Source organism: Leucoraja erinacea, chromosome 39, assembly GCF_028641065.1.
Source record: "Leucoraja erinacea ecotype New England chromosome 39, Leri_hhj_1, whole genome shotgun sequence".
NCBI lineage: Eukaryota > Metazoa > Chordata > Chondrichthyes > Rajiformes > Rajidae > Leucoraja > Leucoraja erinaceus.
The window spans coordinates 1,916,875-1,935,849 of record NC_073415.1 but is presented as its reverse complement, the minus strand read 5'-3'; the positions used below and the strand labels follow the sequence as shown (position 1 = coordinate 1,935,849).

At 48.7% G+C, this 18,975-nt stretch overlaps 1 protein-coding gene across 1 annotated transcript in view; it reads right to left on the bottom strand.

Annotated features, from left to right (window-relative positions):
• Positions 1-18,466, bottom strand: part of LOC129714506 (zinc finger protein 653-like) — a 40,769-nt gene extending 22,303 nt beyond the window's left edge. The window contains exons 1-4 of the mRNA XM_055664159.1: positions 18,137-18,466; positions 13,968-14,017; positions 8,532-9,461; positions 7,452-7,536 (exon numbers count right to left, since the gene is read on the bottom strand). Of these exons, the coding sequence (XP_055520134.1) occupies positions 7,452-7,536; positions 8,532-9,461; positions 13,968-14,017; positions 18,137-18,420 (1,349 nt within the window). The 5' untranslated portion in view covers positions 18,421-18,466. The remainder of the gene's footprint in view (positions 1-7,451; positions 7,537-8,531; positions 9,462-13,967; positions 14,018-18,136) is intronic.
• Positions 18,467-18,975: the final 509 nt, after the last annotated feature.

The window sequence follows — 18,975 nt, the reverse complement described above, 5'->3', positions numbered from 1 at the left end:
CAAGTGCAAGAGAAACATTAATAAATGAAGTCTTTTTGCTTGGTTAGAATGTCAAACCATGGAATGTCTATAATGAGATCATTGAACAGAGAGCCAAACAAACACATGAAAGTGAAAGTAAAAGAAGCCTAAGGCGATGAGATGACAGGGAGGAAAGGTCCGTGTGAAGAACAAAGAATAATCGTTTACCTGCTATAAATGCTTTGTCACCCTATTCTTTACTTTGTAGGTATATGGTCCCTCCTGCAGTTGCTTATTTCTACCATTGGGTGGAGTCGGAGTTACAATTTCCATCACCCATGGCCTACTAAAAGTTATTTTACCCATGTCATGTACAAAGGCAAAACATGGACACTCTGTTAGAATACATTGAATGAATGAATGGGAAACGTTTTGCTAATGTCACTTATTTTGTACTATGTCATTGTAAACACCATGTGAATCAGCAGAAAATTCCCTCCATTCCTGGTTAGAGAACAAAGAACAGGCATAGCAACAGGCCCTTTGGCCCATAATATCTGTGCCAAACATGATGCCAAGTCCAACATTGCAATAGATGAAGGGGAGCGGTCATTTACGTGCAGGAGATGGGCAAACTGATCTATGCATATTTCTCCATTTTCCCCATAGACAACAACATGAAGGTGAGGGAATTTGGGACAGTTAATGGTGATGTCTTGAGGACAGTCCATATTCCGGTCAAGGAGGTGATGGACGCTGTGAGGCATATGAAGGCAGATAAGTCTCATGGCCTAATCAGATATATCTAAGGAAGTGCCAGAAGCAAGAGAAGAAGTTGTGGGAGCCCTGTCTCAGATATATGAATTCAGTTTGGGACGGACGAGGTGTCGGATGACTGGAGGGTGACTAATGTTGTGCCTCTCTTTATGAAGGCAAAGCTGTAGAAATGGTCTACATGGACTTCAGCAAGGCACTTTATACGCCTCAAGATGCCCAGCACCTCCTCAAGACATCTCCACAACTGTCCCAATTCCCCAGTCTTCATGTCTTTATCCGTGTTAAAAACGGCCAAATACCCATCGAGGACTTTGCCCATCTCCTGCATCTCCACACATAGACACATAGAAAATTAAGTGCAGGAGTGGGCCATTCAGCCCTTCGATATGATCATGGCTGATCATCTAAAATCAGAACCCCGTTCCTGCTTTTTCCCCCATATCCCTTGATTCTGTTAGTCCCAAGACCTCAATCTAACTCTCTCTTGAACACAGCAAGTGAATTGGCCTCCACTGGCTTCTGCGGCAGAGAATTCCACAGATTCACAACTCTCTAGGTGAAAAAGTTTTTCCTCATTTCAGTCCTAAATGGCCTTCCCCTTATTTTTAAACTGTGACCCCTGGCTCTGGACTCCCCCAACATCGAGAACATTTTTCCTGCATCTAGCCTGTCCAATCCCTTAAGAATGTTATGTTTCTATAAGATTCCCTCATTTGACCCATTCTTTCATCATATGGCAGTCCCACAATCCCAGGAATTAACCTGGTGAACCTACACTGCACTCCCTCAATAGCAATAATGTCCTTCCTCAAATAGACCAAAATTGCACACAATACTCCAGGGGCGGTCTCATCAGGGCCCTATGCTACTGCAGTAGGACCTCCTTGCTCCTAAACTCAAATCCTTTTGCAATGAAGGCCAACATGCCATTAGCTTTCCTCACTGCTCCTGCACCTGCATGCTTACTTTCGCTTATTTGCACTTGATAACCCAGCTGTTGGCGGTTGTGCAGTAAACAAGCAGAAGCAGAGGCAGAAGTGACTGATGTACAAGCACACCCAGGTCTCATTGTAACTCCCCTTTTCCTAATCTGAGACCATTCAGATAATAATCTGCCATCCTGGCTTTGCCAACAAAGTGGATAATCTCACATTTATCCACATTATACTGCACCTGCCATGCATTTGCCCACTCAGCCAACCTATCCAAGTCACCATGCAGCATCATGATATCCTCCTCGCGGTTCACACTGCTACCCAGCTTTGTATCATCAGCAAACTTGGAGATGTTCACATTTAATTCCCTCGTATAAATCGTTAATTAACCCCTTTGGCCTCCTCTGTTGAATTTTAAATTTCTCCCAGTCCTTCAGTTTGCTGCTTCCTCTGGCCATTTTATATGCCTCTTCCTTGGTTTTAACACAATCCTTGATTTCCCTCGTTAGCCACGGTTGAACCGCCTTCCTAGTTTTATGTTTTCGCCAGACAGGGATGAACAATGTTTGGAGTTCATCTATGCAATCTTTAAATCTTTGCTGATGAGGTATGTGGGCTGTGGAGCTTGTGGGGGAGAGAGCTCGGAGGAAAGACGGGGATTGTGGGGGGGTATCACGGGGGAGGGAGGCACGAGCCAGCGAGGGGGACCAGAGGGGAAGGGGCTGGAGCGGACTCACAGCAGTCGCTGGGCGTTCTCCTTCGCCAGGATCAGATTCTCCGCTTTCCGTTTAGCGACATTTCCCGCGCCGGGCCGGGCTGTTTCCTCCGGAAACTGTGTCCGGTTGGAAATGTGCGCCGGCCAGACACAGCTCCAGTAAAGACGCGATGGCGCAGGGAGGAGTGGACAGGAGAAAGACCAATCCACGCGGCGCTGAAGGGCAGGAGAGGAGATCGATCTGTGCACGCGCGGTTTTAAAGATATTTAAACCTCGCTAACGTTTACATTAGACCACCAATCGGAACGAAACTTGGTGCAATCGTAGCACTGGAGAACGGTAAGCTGGTGAAAAATCCGCGCTGTCTGCGGAGGGCGCTCAGCATCGCCAAGGACTACTCTCACCCCAACCATGGACTGTTTACCCTCCTACCATCCGGGAGGCGCTACAGGTCTCTCCGTTGCCGAACCAGCAGATCGAGGAACAGCTTCTTTCCGGCGGCTGTCACTCTACTCAATAACGTACCGCGGTGACTGCCATTCACCACCCCCCCCCCCGGACACTTATTATTATTATTTATTCAAATCGTTTGCTATGTCGCTCTTCCAGGGAGATGCTAAATGCATTTCGTTGTCTCTGTACTGTACACTGACAATGACAATTAAAATTGAATCTGAATCTGAAATCGTAGAAACGTTTTTGCAAAAATAGAATGATCGCGCAACTGGAAGATAACAAGATTATAGCTTTAGTTATGAATAGATTTGCCAGTCTATCCTGGCCAATTCCCCTCTCATACCTTCAACATCTCCTTTCTTTAATTTCAGGACCCTACTCTCTAAATTAACCGTGCCACTCTCCATCCTAATGCAGAATTGCACCATATTATGGTCACTGTTGCCCAAGAGGCTTTGCACAACAAGATCGCTAACTAATCCTTCCTCATTACATAATACCCGGTCTAGGATGGCCTGCCCTCTAGTCAGTTCCTCTACATATTGGTTTAAAAACCCACCCCGTATACATTCCAGGAAATCATCCTCAGTGCCGTTACCAGTTTGGTTGGCCCAATCTATATGTAGATTAAAGTGACCCTTAATAACTGTTGTATTGGGCATAGGTAGGGAGGGATTTGACCAGGGGGGATAAGGTGGAGTTGAGGTATGTGGAAATAAGTTTGGTGGGACAAGAACACGCGGAAACGATGGGTCTGCCAGGACAGTCAGCTTCGTGGATTTTGGGGAGAAGATAAAATCGGGACGCGCGGGGCTGGGGAACGATGAGGTTTTGGGAGGGCAGGGAGCCGGAAGTGATGAAGCCAGTGATAGTGTTTGAGATATTGGCCTGGTGCTCGTCTGTGGGGTCATGGTCCAAGGATAAGTAGGGGGAGGTGTCTGAAAGTTGGCGCTTGAGTTTGCGAGAGGTCAGCGCGCCAGACTACCATGGCACCTTCCTCATCGGCAGGTTTGATCACCCAGTCGGGGTTGTTGCAGAGTGAGTGGAGTGGGCTGTACGTTCAGGGGGGGAGAGATTAGAGTGAGACAGGGGAGTGGAGAAGTTGAGGCAGTTGATGTCCCGCCGGCAGTTTAAAATAAAGAGGACAAAAGCAGGTAGACGGCCATGATGGGGGGTCCAAGAGGAGGGGGGCCGTTGGAGACGGGAGAAAGGTGATCACTAGGAGGTGAGGACTCCTTCCCATGGAAAAACGCTTGGATGCGGAGGCGACGGAAGAAGAGCTCCACATCGTGGTGGGCGCGGAACTGATTGAGGTGGGGACGGAGGGGAACAAAGGTGAGGCCTCTGCTGAGAACGGACCATTGGGTATCGGAGAGGGGGGGGCAGGGGGGATGGTGAACACACAGCACGGATGGTGGTTGGGGCCGGAGGAAGGCAGATGAGTGGACAGAGGCAGAGGCGATGTCTGGTGGGGGGGGGGGGTGGGGGGGGGGGTCAGGGAGGAGGGGGGGGGGGGGGTATGAGGACTATAGTGTGGGTGGGCCGGAGCTGGGGTCACATTGTATAAGGGGGAAGGGGAAGACCCAGTGGGACACCCACTGAGGTGTCATGTGTTGGAGGGGTCAGCACTAGGACCCAGCACAGCCAGACTCCGTGGTGTGAGAGTCTGCAGCGTGGAGACTTCAGGCCCGGAGCTTAGCCTAGGACTCGGGTAAGGCGATGGCTGTGGCCTGCTGGCGGGCAGTGGAGTGGTGCGGATCGGTAGAGTCACTGGTGGAGGCCCGCGGGGAGTGGAGTCCGGGTCAGTGGGCGAAGCGTCGGAAGTCCCGGTCAGCGGATGGCCGGTGAGGGTCGACGGGTTCCGCTTTAGAAGAAGAAGTAACTGAAAAAGGTTGATGAGGGCAAGGCAGTGGAAGTTGTCTCTAAGGACCTTTGGGTCCCTGCTGGGAGACCGCTTTTCGGGGCTTCCGCAACAGCGACTTCTCCCGCCCGAGTTGCGGGGTTGAGGATGACCTGGAGCGGGGCCTTACATCGCCCGGCGCGATTTTAAATGGCCGCGGGACTTGTTAGCGCACGCCGGGGGCTCCAACAACAAGACCCGGAGCGCGGCCTTGCATCGCCTGGCACGGCTTTATAATTGCCGCGGGACTTATTTACCATCGCCCGCCGGGTGCTTTGACTCTGACATCGGGAGGAGAACGAGTAGTGCAGGGGAGAGATATGACTTTGCCTTCCATCACAGTGAGGAGGAGATTCACTCTGATGGATGTTCGTGTAAATTGTGTTGTGTCTTGATTCTTCTTTTGGTTTGTATGACTGCAGAAACCTTTTGTTTGAACCTCTGGGTTCAAATGACAGCAAATAAATTGTATTGTATTGTATTGATAAGGTTCCTCATGGTAGGGCTGCTTTGGAAGGTACGAGAAGAGCATTTAAAATACATTTTGACAAGTACATGGATAGGAAAGGTTTAGAGCGATAGTGCCAAACACGGACAAATGGGACTAGCTGATGGGGCATCTTGGTCAGTATGGATGGAAAAAGGTCACAAATCTATACTAAAGAAAGCTCTTCTTATCTGTGTCGATTATTAAGAGATTTATCCAAAGAAATTTAATCTGAAGTTAAATCGTACAAACTAGGGACAATTTCCAATTTTTACTGTAGCCAATGAACCTTCAAATCTGCATGTTTCTGGAGTGTTGAACGAAACCAGAGCCCCCTGGAGGAAACCGACGTGGTTACACTTAGAACGTACAAACTCCGTACAGACAGATTGAAGCCAGGACTCTGGTGCTGTAAGGCAACAGCTCTACTGCTATGCCATTGTACCAGCCCTAAGGGAAAACCTATGAGTGAAATGTATGAAGTAAGTGGATGAAATCAGGGAGGTGAAATAGCGGGGCGGAGACATAAAACCAAAGGGGGACCCTCGGTCAGATCAGAAGCCACATGGGCTTCAGCCTGTCATTCATCAAATTGTTATTGTTGTAGGGAGAAAACAAATCTTTCCTTTTTGTCGACCACTTCCAAGCTGAAATGAGAAATCTGTAACTAGATGCTAGATGTCAATTTTCTTTCCCATAAGCAATAAACCATCGGTCTCCAACCTCATCTACTGTATCTGTTGTTCCAGGTGTCAACTCCTGAACCAAGCGCAGGCTCGGCGATCGTTTCGCTGAACACCTCCGCTTAGTCCACCTTAACCTACCCGATTGCTCAGCACTTTAACTCCACCTCCCATTCCCAATCTGACCTTTCTGTCCTGGGCCTCCTCCAATGTCAGAGTGAGACTCAGCGCAAATTGGAGGAACAGCACCTCATATTTCGCTTGGGTAGCTTACACCTCAGCGGTATGAATATTGACTTCTCTAACTTCAAAGAGCCCTTGCTTTCCCTCTCTCTCCATCCCTTCCCCATTCTCAGTTCTCCCACCAGTCTTACTGTCTCCGATTACATTCTATCTCTGTCCCACCCCCGCCCTTGAAATCAGTCTGAAGAAGGGTCTTGACCCGAAACGTCACCCATTCCCCGAGTTACTCCAGCATTTTGTGTCTACCTTTGATTTAAACCAGCATCTGCAGTTCTTTCCTGCACAAACCATCAGTCTGTCTTTGTAAATAATCATTCTGTGTAACCAGGCCTGATTAAACAAAGCTGTACTTTAGCCAAAAATGTATACATTTTCAAACCATTTTGAGCAATCCCATTTTAGATGAACTAATGAATCAATGAAAAAAAAAACTGCTTTTAATTGTTTTGTTCAGTTAAACTGCAACAGCTTAACGTCAATAATCCATTCAGGGGTTACGTACTCAGAGTTATTTCACGCTTGCCTGAGTGTCACTTGCTACATACAAGACTCAATAAGACTCAGACAATTCTACCAGGGTGAATCTAATGCGAGGATAAATTACTGAAGAAATTAGATATACGGAAACCACACAGTTGTCCCAGACACTTGAAATCTAAAGCCAACAAACAACGCCTCTTGCTAACCCAGTACAAATATCTATATTTGGCATCATATTTTTTACTTTTTTTACTTACTTACTTTATTAATTTATTGAACATGTTAAAAAATACAAACACAAATAAACTTGTAAGCAATAAAAAAGAAAATAAAACACAAAGGAAAACAAACAAATAAGTAACTCAAATAATACAAATAATATCGTTCATGTTCAAAAGGATTAGAAGAAGTTCGAAAACTTTTCTGGTGTTACCCCCTCTTATTTTCTATATTTTCATTGAAAAAACAAAATAATCGGAACAAATGGACCCACAAACAGTCCACAAACAAGACATAGGGCATTGGCATTGTGGTCAACCACATGTCTATTGCAAAAGATGCAATATATATTCAAGATACATTTAATTGTCATTTGGACCCCTTGAGGTCCAAACGAAATTCCTGAATATATTTCTGAATTGTTGATCCCAACAGTACTAATAATTGTCATTGCTGTCTACTTTGCCTTATCAGTCAAGGTAAATACAATAGGTACTTTAAAAACAGGCTTGTTGAAACGCGAGATTATTTGCGGATATAATACAAGAAGAAAACCTAATGCCCTAATCACCAAAGCATTAACTTAACACTCACTTATGTGGCATGTCCTGTGTATTTTCACCTGCTTCGACTGGAGGCAAGGCAGAGCCATCAATGACCGTTCTCTCTGCTATCACATCTGCATGAGTAAAGAACAAAAATGTCATTCTTAGCCACACATCATTCAATCTCAAGGTATGATCCTTGTTGTAAAACTATTTGTTGCAACAACATAGCCCCACAATCCGATCAAATACGCAAAGGTGAAATTCCTGCTGTCCAATCAATCATGATGTGAAACTGAAAAGTTAATTAACTGCATTTAAATACGAATTGGAATGTGATCTTTACATCTTGAACATAGTTTCATTTCTCATAGGCACAAGTACACAGCATTTATTATTGGAGCAACTCAGCGGGACAGGCATCCTCTCTGGAGAGGAACTAGACTAAGTGGGACCCGTTGGGTCCCCTTCTCACACGGGAGGCCTGGTCCCCCAACGCAATATTCCGCCTCTCCACCAATTCCAATATTCCACCACTCCCGCTTCGACCCCAACTGCGCAGGTGCAGACTGACTGGTCCATTTTGTGACGCCTCTGATCCCCCTCCTCCCCTCACCCCCCCACTCCGCCCCTTGCCCTTACCCCCCCCCCCCCCCCCCCATCCACTCTTCGTGGCTCTCCGGCGGCGCAGCCATTCCCTCCCATTGCGTTCCCATTGTGATGTAGAACACGCACGTATTACTGTGCAGGTGCAGCTGCCGGGCACGGCAAGTGGTAAAGGGATTTATTAAAGCTTCAAATGTGAATAACTCTTAAAATATAACAACAATTTAAACGTTAAAGAGGGGATGTATTCAGTCCATTCTTTCTTGTTGCATCTCTTGTTGTATTCTGCAGCCACATTTGAGTCACATTGATCGAGCATGTGCTTGTGAACTTTGCTTGGGAAAGGTAAACTACATTCTGACTTTAATAAGAAAGTGGCATGAACACCCACAGTGCAAAAAAAAAAAGGCTTGTTAACATAATAAGAATTGTATTAGCAATTCTTGTAACAGACAAAAAAGATGGAAAAGCGAATGAAAGAATGCCCAACGCAGTTAAAATATATGAAATGGTGAAGTGGTACCTGGATGGTCATTCCATTCTGTAGCTTCATTCTGTTCCTCGATGGTGTAGCATTCAGCCACTGGATTTACGTAGGTCAACTGTTCTGAGAAGGTACAAGTCATTTCCTCATATTCAGCAGGATTTACTTGTTGTGCAGTGTCCAAGGGCACTTGTCCAAATTCTTCTGTAATGCTGGTGATTTCTGAACTCTGTACCGTAGAAATCTGCACAGTTACAGGGCAATTGGTAGTTAAGGAGTACAGTGCATCCTTCCCAACAGTCTGTACTAGAGTATTCAAAGTAGGAAGCTCTGCTGCCAACGAAGGGGTATTGTCTTCAACAATGGAATTCCTGCATGGTGACTGAGTTTGGCATGAAGATGCTGGCTCATCAATCGCAGTCCTCTCAAGCTGTCCGTTTTGCCCTTCCACTTTGGAAGATTCCTCTCCCGAACTCAAGGCTTGTGGCTTGCCATTCACTTTATTTCCACCTCCATAACTGGGATGATTGGCTTCGACATCAATGAGTTTCACATTGAAATATTCCTTGAATTTCTGATCCGAATCAGATTCATCACAAGTCGACGTTTCTGATTCACACTTCATGTACAATTCATTGGACTGCCCTGGTTTCTTTCTGATTGCATTCCTTTTGGTCTTGCTCTTCTTTTTCTCCACAACGCACTGTTGCTGATTCAGATTTTCCTCCGAGTTGCTGATGGTCAGCTTGCTCTTGACGATGGGTTCAGAGGCAGGGGAATGGCAGGTGTTCTGCACAGGCTCCATGTGGTGTAGATACTGGTGACCTGCCTCGCACTGCCACACCACAGCCACCGAGCAGTCACACATCTGTTGCAGCTCATACAGCAATGGTTCCTGCTTGCATGTCTGCTTATGGTGCTCATACCACACCACCAGAGTCTTCAACGAGCTAACTGCATGCTTTCTTACTGTAGGCAAACCAGAAAAGTCAACTTAACATTGTGAACGTTCCTGTGAGGTTGCTCAGACCAGTATTATTTCATTCCGATATACAACCATATAACAATTACAGCATGGAAACAGGTCATCTCGGCCCAACAAGTCCGTGCCGAACACTTATTCTCCCCTAGTCCCATCTACCTGCGCTCAGACTATAACCCTCCATTCCTTTCCCATCCATATACCTATCCAATTTATTTTTAAATGATAAAATCGAACCTGCCTCCACCACTTCCACTGGAAGCTCATTCCACACAACTACCACTCTCTGAGTAAAGAAGTTCCCCCTCATGTTACCCCTAAACTTCTGTCCCTTAATTCTGAAGTCATGTCCTCTTGTTTGAATCTTCCCTACTCTCAATGGGAAAAGCTTGTCCACGTCAACTCTGTCTATCCCTCTCATCATTTTAAAGGCCTCTATCAAGTCCCCCCTTAACCTTCTGCGCTCCAGAGAATAAAGACCTAACTTATTCAACCTTTCTCTGTAACTTAGTTGCTGAAACCCAGGCAACTTTCTAGTAAATCTCCTCTGTACTCTCTCTATTTTGTTGACATCCTTCCTATAATTGGGCGACCAAAATTGTACACCATACTCCAGAATTGGTCTCACCAATGCCTTGTACAATTTTAACATTACAGCCCAACTTCTATACTCAACATTTTCAGAAATTGGATGGGAAGCTAGTACTACCCTCGCCCACCTGAGAGAAGTTCTGCCAGGTGTGACATGCAGACTTTGGCAGTAAGTTACAGCTCACAAAGACATTAGGGTGACCTCATGATGCAATGTGGGTTAAGCTACAATACCCACAATCTGTAATCCTTTTGGTCTCCAAATTGGTCAAGAACAGGATCTATATGGATCAGACACTGACAACCATTTACCTTCCCTCTCTGGAAGGTGGCCCAAATCATGATTTATCACAGCACCAGCGTGTTGTATTGGCTCTGCTCTTTTGTCCTCCAAGACTGCATACTGTTCAATGATTTTAGCAGTGCATTATCACTGCAAATCATGGCAGCTCTCATAACACATCTACAGGCTTTGGTCACTAGTTGCTGTACCTTCCCTCTCCTGGTAGTTTACCCATCACAACCTTGTCCTTGAGTTGAACTCAATGAGAATAAATGCCGATTTAAATCAAATAATGAAATAATAAAATACAGAAAATGCTCAAAACACTCAGCAATTAAGGCAGCATCTGTGAAGAGAGCTTTTCCTATGGGTCTAGAACCAGAAATATTTAATCTGTTTCTATTTCCACAGATATTAGAAACATAGAAAATAGGTGCAGGAGGAGGCCATTCGGCCCTTCGAGCCAGCACCGCCATTCATTGTGATCATGGCTGACGAAACCCTATAAATAACCCGTGCCTGCCTTCTCCCCATATCCCATGACTCCACTAGCCCCTAGAGCTATATCTAACTCTCTCTTAAATCCATCCAGTGACTTGGCCTCCACTGCCCTCTGTAGCAGGGAATTCCACAAATTCATAACTCTGGGTGAAAACGTTTTTTTCTCACCTCAGTCTTAAATGACCTCCCCTTTATTCTAAGACAGTGAGTGGCCCCTGGTTCTGGACTTGCCCAACATTGTGAACATTTTTCCTGCATCTAGCTTGTCCAGTCCTTTTATAATTTTAAATGTTTCTATAAGAGCCCCCTCATCCTTCTAAACTCCAGTGAATACAAGCCTACTCTTTTCAATCTTTCCTCATATGACAGTCCCGCCATCCCAGGGATCAATCTCGTGAACCTACGCTGCACTGCCTCAATCACAAAGATGTCCTTCCTCAAATTAGGAGACCAAAACTGTACACAATATTGACACAATATTGTACAACCTGGGTGAATGATGCAAACTCAGCAATGTGATTAACACGTTGATCTACTTGATCAAAAATCGTTTTCTTGGTGTATAAATATCCTGTTGCACCTACTAACATTGGATATGTGATCACAGTCTTTGACTGGGACACATCTCGCCTTGCTCAAGTAAATTAAAACAACTCTGATGGTTAATGATTTGAGTCCTTGGGTCTTATTACAGATTGAGAGTTCCACAACGTGGGAAATTGCAGATATGCAGCAAAAAAACTATTACATAATGCCACACAAAGTAACAGTTAAACCACAAAATCAACTTTGTAGAAAAACAATTAGTCAGTTATGACTTTTGAGTCAATTTAATTTGTGTTAAGCAATAAGACTGCAGTCTACCAACGTGAAAGCTTCAAGAAGTCAATAGACAATAGGTGCAGAAGTAGGCCATTTGGCCCGTCGAGCCAGCACCACCATTCAATGTGATCATGGCTGATCATTCCCAATCAGTACCCCGTTCCTGCCTTCTCCCCATATCCCCTGACTCTGCTATTTTTTAAGAGCCCTATCTCTCTTGAAAGCATCCAGAGAATCTGCCTCCACCGCCCTCTGAGGCAGAGAATTCCACAGACACACCACTCTCTGTGAGAAAAAGTGTTTCCTCGTCTCCATTCGAAATGACTTACTCCTTATTCTTAAACTGTGGCCCCTGGTTCTGGACTCCCCCAACATCGGGAACATGTTTCCTGCCTCTAGTGTGTCCAAGCCCTTAACAATCATACATTTCAATGAGATACCCTCTCATCCTTCTAAACTCCAGAGTGTACAAGCCCAGCTGCTCCATTCTCTCCGCATATGACAGTCCCGACATCCCGGGAATTAACCTTGTAAACCTACGCTGCGCTCCCTCAATAGCAAGAATGTCCTTCCTCAAATTAGGTGAATGGAGAAATAGATAAAATGAAAAAGCACCAAGGGTCAGGGAGAATTAACCCCATCATTCTGCACAGGGCCAGATTTTGTTGACCTGTGCAGAATCACAGCTTTGGCAGAAATAAACATTGAAAATGTTCTTTGTAATTGCTCGTAGCCTTCCCTCAGCAACCCTGGGTAGTTGGCAAAATATATAGCCAGTATCTGGGATCACTGGACAGGAAAGCATAGATTTCCTATACATTCGATTCTGACAGTTTCACTTGATAGTTGCCTGGATTTTAAATGGGCTCCACTGGCAGTAAACCTATGGGTTAAGAACTGAAAAGAGAAAATGGTGGAAATCTTCCTTTCCTGTTCTGAAAAGGCATCTTTGATCTAAAACATTCATTCTCTCTCTCTCTATTTCTCTCTGCAAATGTTTTCTGTTACAGTCAAAATATTGGAGTGAGTTTAAAGTGAGAAGCCAATTTGATGCTGTTTTTGACAGCATTTTCCTTAAAACATTTTTTCTCTTTTTGTTTTATATATCCAGCATTTGCAGTTTTTTTTTGATGTTCATTACCTGGCTGAAAAGAAGTTGTTGCATCACAACATCGATAACAAAAGATTCACTGTGTTGCTGTGCAACAGAGCTTCTGACCTAGCAAAAGTCGCTATGTCCTCTCGTCTACTGACCGCAATTAAGTTCACCAATGTCGTTCAACACTGAACATTTCGAGCCTACAAATGACTGGAACTGGATCACCACCAAGTATCATGTGTAGGAAAGAGCTGCAGATGCTGGTTGACACAAAATGCTGGAGTAACGTAGTGGGACAGGCAGCATCTCTCGAGAGAATGGGTGACATATTTTTTCAAGACCCTTCTTCAGACGGGTGTAATTACACCATACTGTCCAAATCTAAATTAAAACTAATTACATGGCCATGTAATTTCCACCCATTACTGGTTGAAATGGGAGTGACATGCAGGGAGCCAGCAAAACTGCAGCTGAGACAAACAATCACAGGAACCCTGAAAAATCCCATGTCCACTCATAACAATCTGTCTGTGGATGAACAATCCCAGGAAAGCACAGAGCCATCCTCAATAGAAAATAAAGATTAGAATTGTTTTAATGGAGGATGAAAGCTGGTTGCATGTATTCCTGCATTCACCATCAAAAGTAAAAAACATCAAATTGGCTTCTCACTTTAAACTCACTCATTTTGACTACAACAGAAAAAGATTACTGTCTTATAGACAATAGGGACAGGAGTAGGCCATTCGGCCCTTCGAGCCAGCACCGCCAATTAATGTGATCTTGGCTGATCGTCCCCAATCAGTACCCCGCTCCTGCCTTCTCCCCATACCACCTGACTCCGCTATCTTTAAGAGCCCTATCAAGCTCTCTCTTGAAAGTATCCAGAGAATCGGCCTCCACCGCCATTACCAGCACTGTACTGCTGTAAACCCCACTCTAAGTAACTCCTGAGATATTAACACAGAAGGTACACAAAAATGCTGGAGAAACTCAGCGGGTGCAGCAGCATCTATGGAGCGAAGGAAATAGACAATATTTTGGGCCGAAACGTTGCCCATTTCCTTCGCTCCATAGATGCTACTGCACCCGCTGAGTTTCTCCAGCATTTATGTGTACCTTCGATTTTCCAGCATCTGCAGTTCCTTCTTAAATATTAATACAGAACATCCTCAGCCAATTGATCAACAGACTTACCTTTATGTGACGAATTAATTTTCGAGTTCTGGTGTTCTGCTCCAGATTTGCTGTAATATATAATAAAATCATGAGGAGAGCAATTCATGCTTTGCTATTCTTGAAAAGATGGTACAAAAATCAAGACAATTGGTTTTGCAGTATGCAGACACAAAATGCTGGAGTAACTCAGCAGGACAGGCAGCATCTCTGGAAAGAAGGAATGGATGATGGCTTGGGTCGAGACCCTTCTTCAGACTTTCTTCACGATTTACAGTGTCAGGAATACAAAGTGTTGTTTTATTTCATGATGAGGCCTTACTGTAAGTGCATGATACAACAAAACTCACAGAATCCAGATATAAATGTTTAAATTATGCCCTACTTCACTATTTTTTGGAGAGTATTATAACATAGTTTGCAGCACTTTAGAGACTTAAATAAATTATTTACAATTTAATAAACATTGAAAACCATTATGAACAAGAGATAGTCTAAGCACCTACCCTTGTTATGTAAGAGCATCACTATTAAACTGTCCCCACCATGAACACCTTTATTGTTGGTCGCCATTAACTTGAAATGTACATCAATTGGTCATTTAACTACTGTGGCTGTGAGAGCAAGCCACAAGCTGTTCATTAGGTGGCAAGTGGTACAATTTGTGACTCTCCTGAGCCTTTGCAACATCTACAAGGCACAAGTATGATAACACACTGTCTAATTTCCTGGATGAGGGCAATTCCAATAACCTTCAAGAAACCTGACACAATCAAGACAAAGTAGCCAGTTGTAGCCTTGGATATTATAGACAATAGGTGCAGGAGTAGGCCATTAGGCCCTTCGAGCCAGCACCGCCATTCACTATGATCATGGCTGATCATCCACACTCAGTACCCCGTTCCTGCCTTTTCCCCATATCCCCTCACTCCGCTATCTTTAAGAGCCCTATCCAACTCTCTCTTGAAAGCATACAGAGAATTGGCCCCCACTGCCTTCTGAGGCAGAGAATTCCACAGATTCACATTGTGTGAAAAGGTTTTTCCTCATCGCCATTCCAAATGGCTTACCCCTTATTCTTAAACTGTGGCCCCTGGTTCTGGACTTCCCCAACATCAGGAACATGTTTCCTGCGTCTAGCGTGTCCAAACCCTCAATATACGTTTCAATAAAATATCCTCTCATCCTTCTAAATTCCAGCGTATACAAGCCCAGCCACTCCATTCTATCAACCTATGACAGTCCCGCCATCCCGGGAATTAACCTCGTGAACCGACGCTGCACTCCCTCAATAGCAAGATTTAGTTTAGTTTACTTTAGAGATACAGCGCGGAAACAAGCCCTTCGACCCATTGAGTCCGTGCCGACCAGCGATCTCCCACACATTAACACAAGCCTACACACACTAGGGACAATTTACACTTATACCAAGTATACACACCCAAGCCAATTAACCTACAAGCCTGTATGTCTTTGGAGTGTCGGAGGAATCCGAAGCTCTCGGAGAAAACCCGCGCGGTCACGGGAAGAACATATAAACTCTACAGGCAGCACCCATAGGCAGGATCGAACCCAGGTCTCTGGCGCTGCAGGAGCTGTAAGGCAGCAACTTTACCGCTGTGACACTGCGCTGCCCTACCTTCTTATGGTGTTACTAGTGGGCGGGGTCAGGACTAGTGGGCGGGGTCAGGGACTGGGGGTGGAGTCAGGAATTAGTGGGTGGGGTCAAGGATTAGTGGGCGGGGTCAGGGACTAGTGGGCGGGGTCAGGGACTAGTGGGCGGGGGGGCAGGGGCTAGTGGGCAGTCAGGGATTAGTGGGTGGAGTCAGGGACAAGGGGGGCGGAGTCAGGGACTAGGGGGCGGTGTCAAGGATCAGTGGGCGGGGTCAGGGACTAGTGGGCGGGGTTAGAGACTAGGGGGAGGAGTCAGGGACTAGGTGGCGGAGTCAGGGACCAGGGAGCGGGGTCAGAGACTAATAGGCGGGGTCAGGGACTAGGGGGCGGAGTCAGGGACCAGGGAGCGGGGTCAGAGACTAATAGGCGGGGTCAGGGACTAGGGGGCGGAGTCAGGGATAAGGGGGCAGGGACTAGGGGGCGGGGTCAGAGACTAGGGGGCGGAATCAGGGATCAGTGGGCGGGGTCAGGGACTAGTGGGCGGGGTCAGAGACTAGGGGGCGGAATCAGGGACTAGTGGGCGGAGTCAGGGACTAATAGGGCGGGGTCAGGGACTAGGGGGCGGAGTCAGGGATAAGGGGGCAGGGTCAGGGACTAGGGGGCGGAGTCAAGGACTAGTGGGCGGAGTCAGGGACTAGGGGGCGGAGTCAGGGACTCGGGGGCGGAGTCAGGGACTAGGGAGCGGGGTCAGGGACTAGGGGGCGGGGTCAGGGACTAGTGGGCGGGGTCAGGGACTAGGGGGCGGGGTCAGGGACTAGTGGGCGGGGTCAGGGACTAGTGGGCGGAGTCAGGGACTAGTGGGCGGAGTCAAGGACTAGGGGGCGGGGTCAGGGATTAGTGGGCGGAGTCAGGGACTAGGGGGCGGAGTTGGGGACTAGGGGGCGGGGTCAGGGACTAGTGGGCGGGGTCAGGGACTAGTGGGCGGAGTCAGGGACTAGTGGGCGGAGTCAGGGACTAGGGGGCGGGGGTCAGGGACTAGGGGGCGGAGTCATGGACCAGGGAGCGGCGTCAGAGACTAGGGGGCGGGGTCAGGGACTAGTGGGCGGGGTCAGGGACTAGTGGGCGGAGTCATGGACTAGGGGGCGGGGTCAGAGACTAGGGGGCGGAGTCAGGGACTAGGGGGCGGGGACAGGGACTAGGGGGCGGAGTCAGGGACCAGTGGGCGGGGACAGGGACTAGGGGGCGGAGTCATGGACTAGGGGGCGGGGTCAGTGACTAGGGGGCGGAGTCAGGGACTAGGGGGCGGAGTCGGGGACTAGGGGGCGGAGTCGGGGACTAGGGACTAGTGGGCGGGGTCAGGGACTAGGGGGCGGAGTCAGAGACTAGGGGGCGGGGTCAGGGACTAGGGGGCGGGGTCAGGGACTAGGGGGCGGAGTCAGGGACTAGGGGGCGGGTCAGAGACTAGGGGGCGGAGTCAGGGACTAGGGGGCGGAGTCAGGGACTAGGGGGCGGAGTCGGGGACTAGTGGGCGGGTCAGAGACTAGGGGGCGGGGTCAGAGACTAGGGGGCGGGGTCAGAGACTAGGGGGCGGAATCAGGGACTAGTGGGCGGAGTCAGGGACTAATAGGCGGGGTCAGGGACTAGGGGGCGGAGTCAGGGATAAGGGGGCAGGGTCAGGGACTAGGGGGCGGAGTCAAGGACTAGTGGGCGGAGTCAGGGACTAGGGGGCGGGGTCAGGGGACTCGGGGGCGGAGTCAGGGACTAGGGAGCGGGGTCAGGGACTAGTGGGCGGGGTCAGGGACTAGTGGGCGGAGTCAGGGACTAGTGGGCGGAGTCAAGGACTAGGGGGCGGGGTCAGGGATTAGTGGGCGGAGTCAGGGACTAGGGGGGCGGAGTCGGGGACTAGGGGGCGGGGTCAGGGACTAGTGGGCGGGGTCAGGGACTAGTGGGCGGAGTCAGGGACTAGTGGGCGGAGTCAGGGACTAGGGGGCGGGGTCAGGGACTAGGGGGCGGAGTCATGGACCAGGGAGCGGGGTCAGAGACTAGGGGGCGGGGTCAGGGACTAGTGGGCGGGGTCAGGGACTAGTGGGCGGAGTCATGGACTAGGGGGCGGGGTCAGAGACTAGGGGGCGGAGTCAGGGACTAGGGGGCGGGGACAGGGACTAGGGGGCGGAGTCAGGGACCAGTGGGCGGGGACAGGGACTAGGGGGCGGAGTCATGGACTAGGGGGCGGGGTCAGTGACTAGGGGGCGGAGTCAGGGACTAGGGGCGGAGTCGGGGACTAGGGGGCGGAGTCGGGGACTAGGGGGCGGAGTCAGGGACTAGTGGGCGGGGTCAGGGACTAGGGGGCGGAGTCAGAGACTAGGGGGGCGGGGTCAGGGACTAGGGGGCGGGGTCAGGGACTAGGGGGCGGAGTCAGGGACTAGGGGGCGGGGTCAGAGACTAGGGGGCGGAGTCAGGGCGGGGTCAGAGACGGGGACTAGTGGGCGGGGTCAGAGACTAGGAGGCGGAGTCAGGGACTAGGGGGCGGAGTCAGGGACCAGGGGGCGGGGCATGGCCGGGCCGGACGTCCTCACCTCGGCCGCTGCTCCAGCTGCACCAGATGTTCCGCCAGCCGCTTGTCGGACCAGCCGTAGCGCTCCCGCAGCGCCGCCCACACGGCGAACGACTCGCCGATGTAGATGCGCCGGTTGTCGTACTTCTTGCGGCTGTTGACCCGCTGCCGCATGCGGTCGCTGTCGCTCAGCCTCGGCCGCCCGCGGCCCCTCTTGGCCGCCTTGGCTGCGGCGTGGCCGGTCTCCGCCGGACCGGAGCCCGCTTCTGCCTCGGGCCCAGCCACCGACTCCGCGCCCTCCGCCATCTTCCCTCCAGTGTACACAAACCACCTGCACTTCCGGGCCAGAGGTCACGCCCTCACCAACATGGCCGCCCGCCCGCCCACCGCGCCGGAAGTCCGCTTGTCCTCACCCCGCATGTCCAGGTGGAGATTGACCTGCAGATGCTGGTTGACATTAAGATAAACACAACGTGTTGGAGTAACTCAGCGGGACAGGCAACATCTCTGGCAAAGCAATGGGTGGCGTTTCTAGTCGAGACCCTTCTTCAAACTGCGAGGCAGAGGAGAGGGAGTTACAGAAATAAGCACGGGTAAGGTGTGAAAACAGATCAAGAAAAAGGTAGAATAGATCATTGTTATCTAGACCAAAGTGACAACAAAGCAAACATAAATTTAATCAGGGGGACTGTCAGACTGGTCGGGAAACTGGGATAAATCAATATTCATACCGCTGGGGTGTAAGCTGCCCAAGCGAAATATGAGGTGCTGTTTCTCCAATATTTACTTCAAGTAACCCTTCCTTTCTCTCTCTCTCACCGTGCCTCCCCCATCCTAGTTCTCCAACTCGTTTCACTGTCC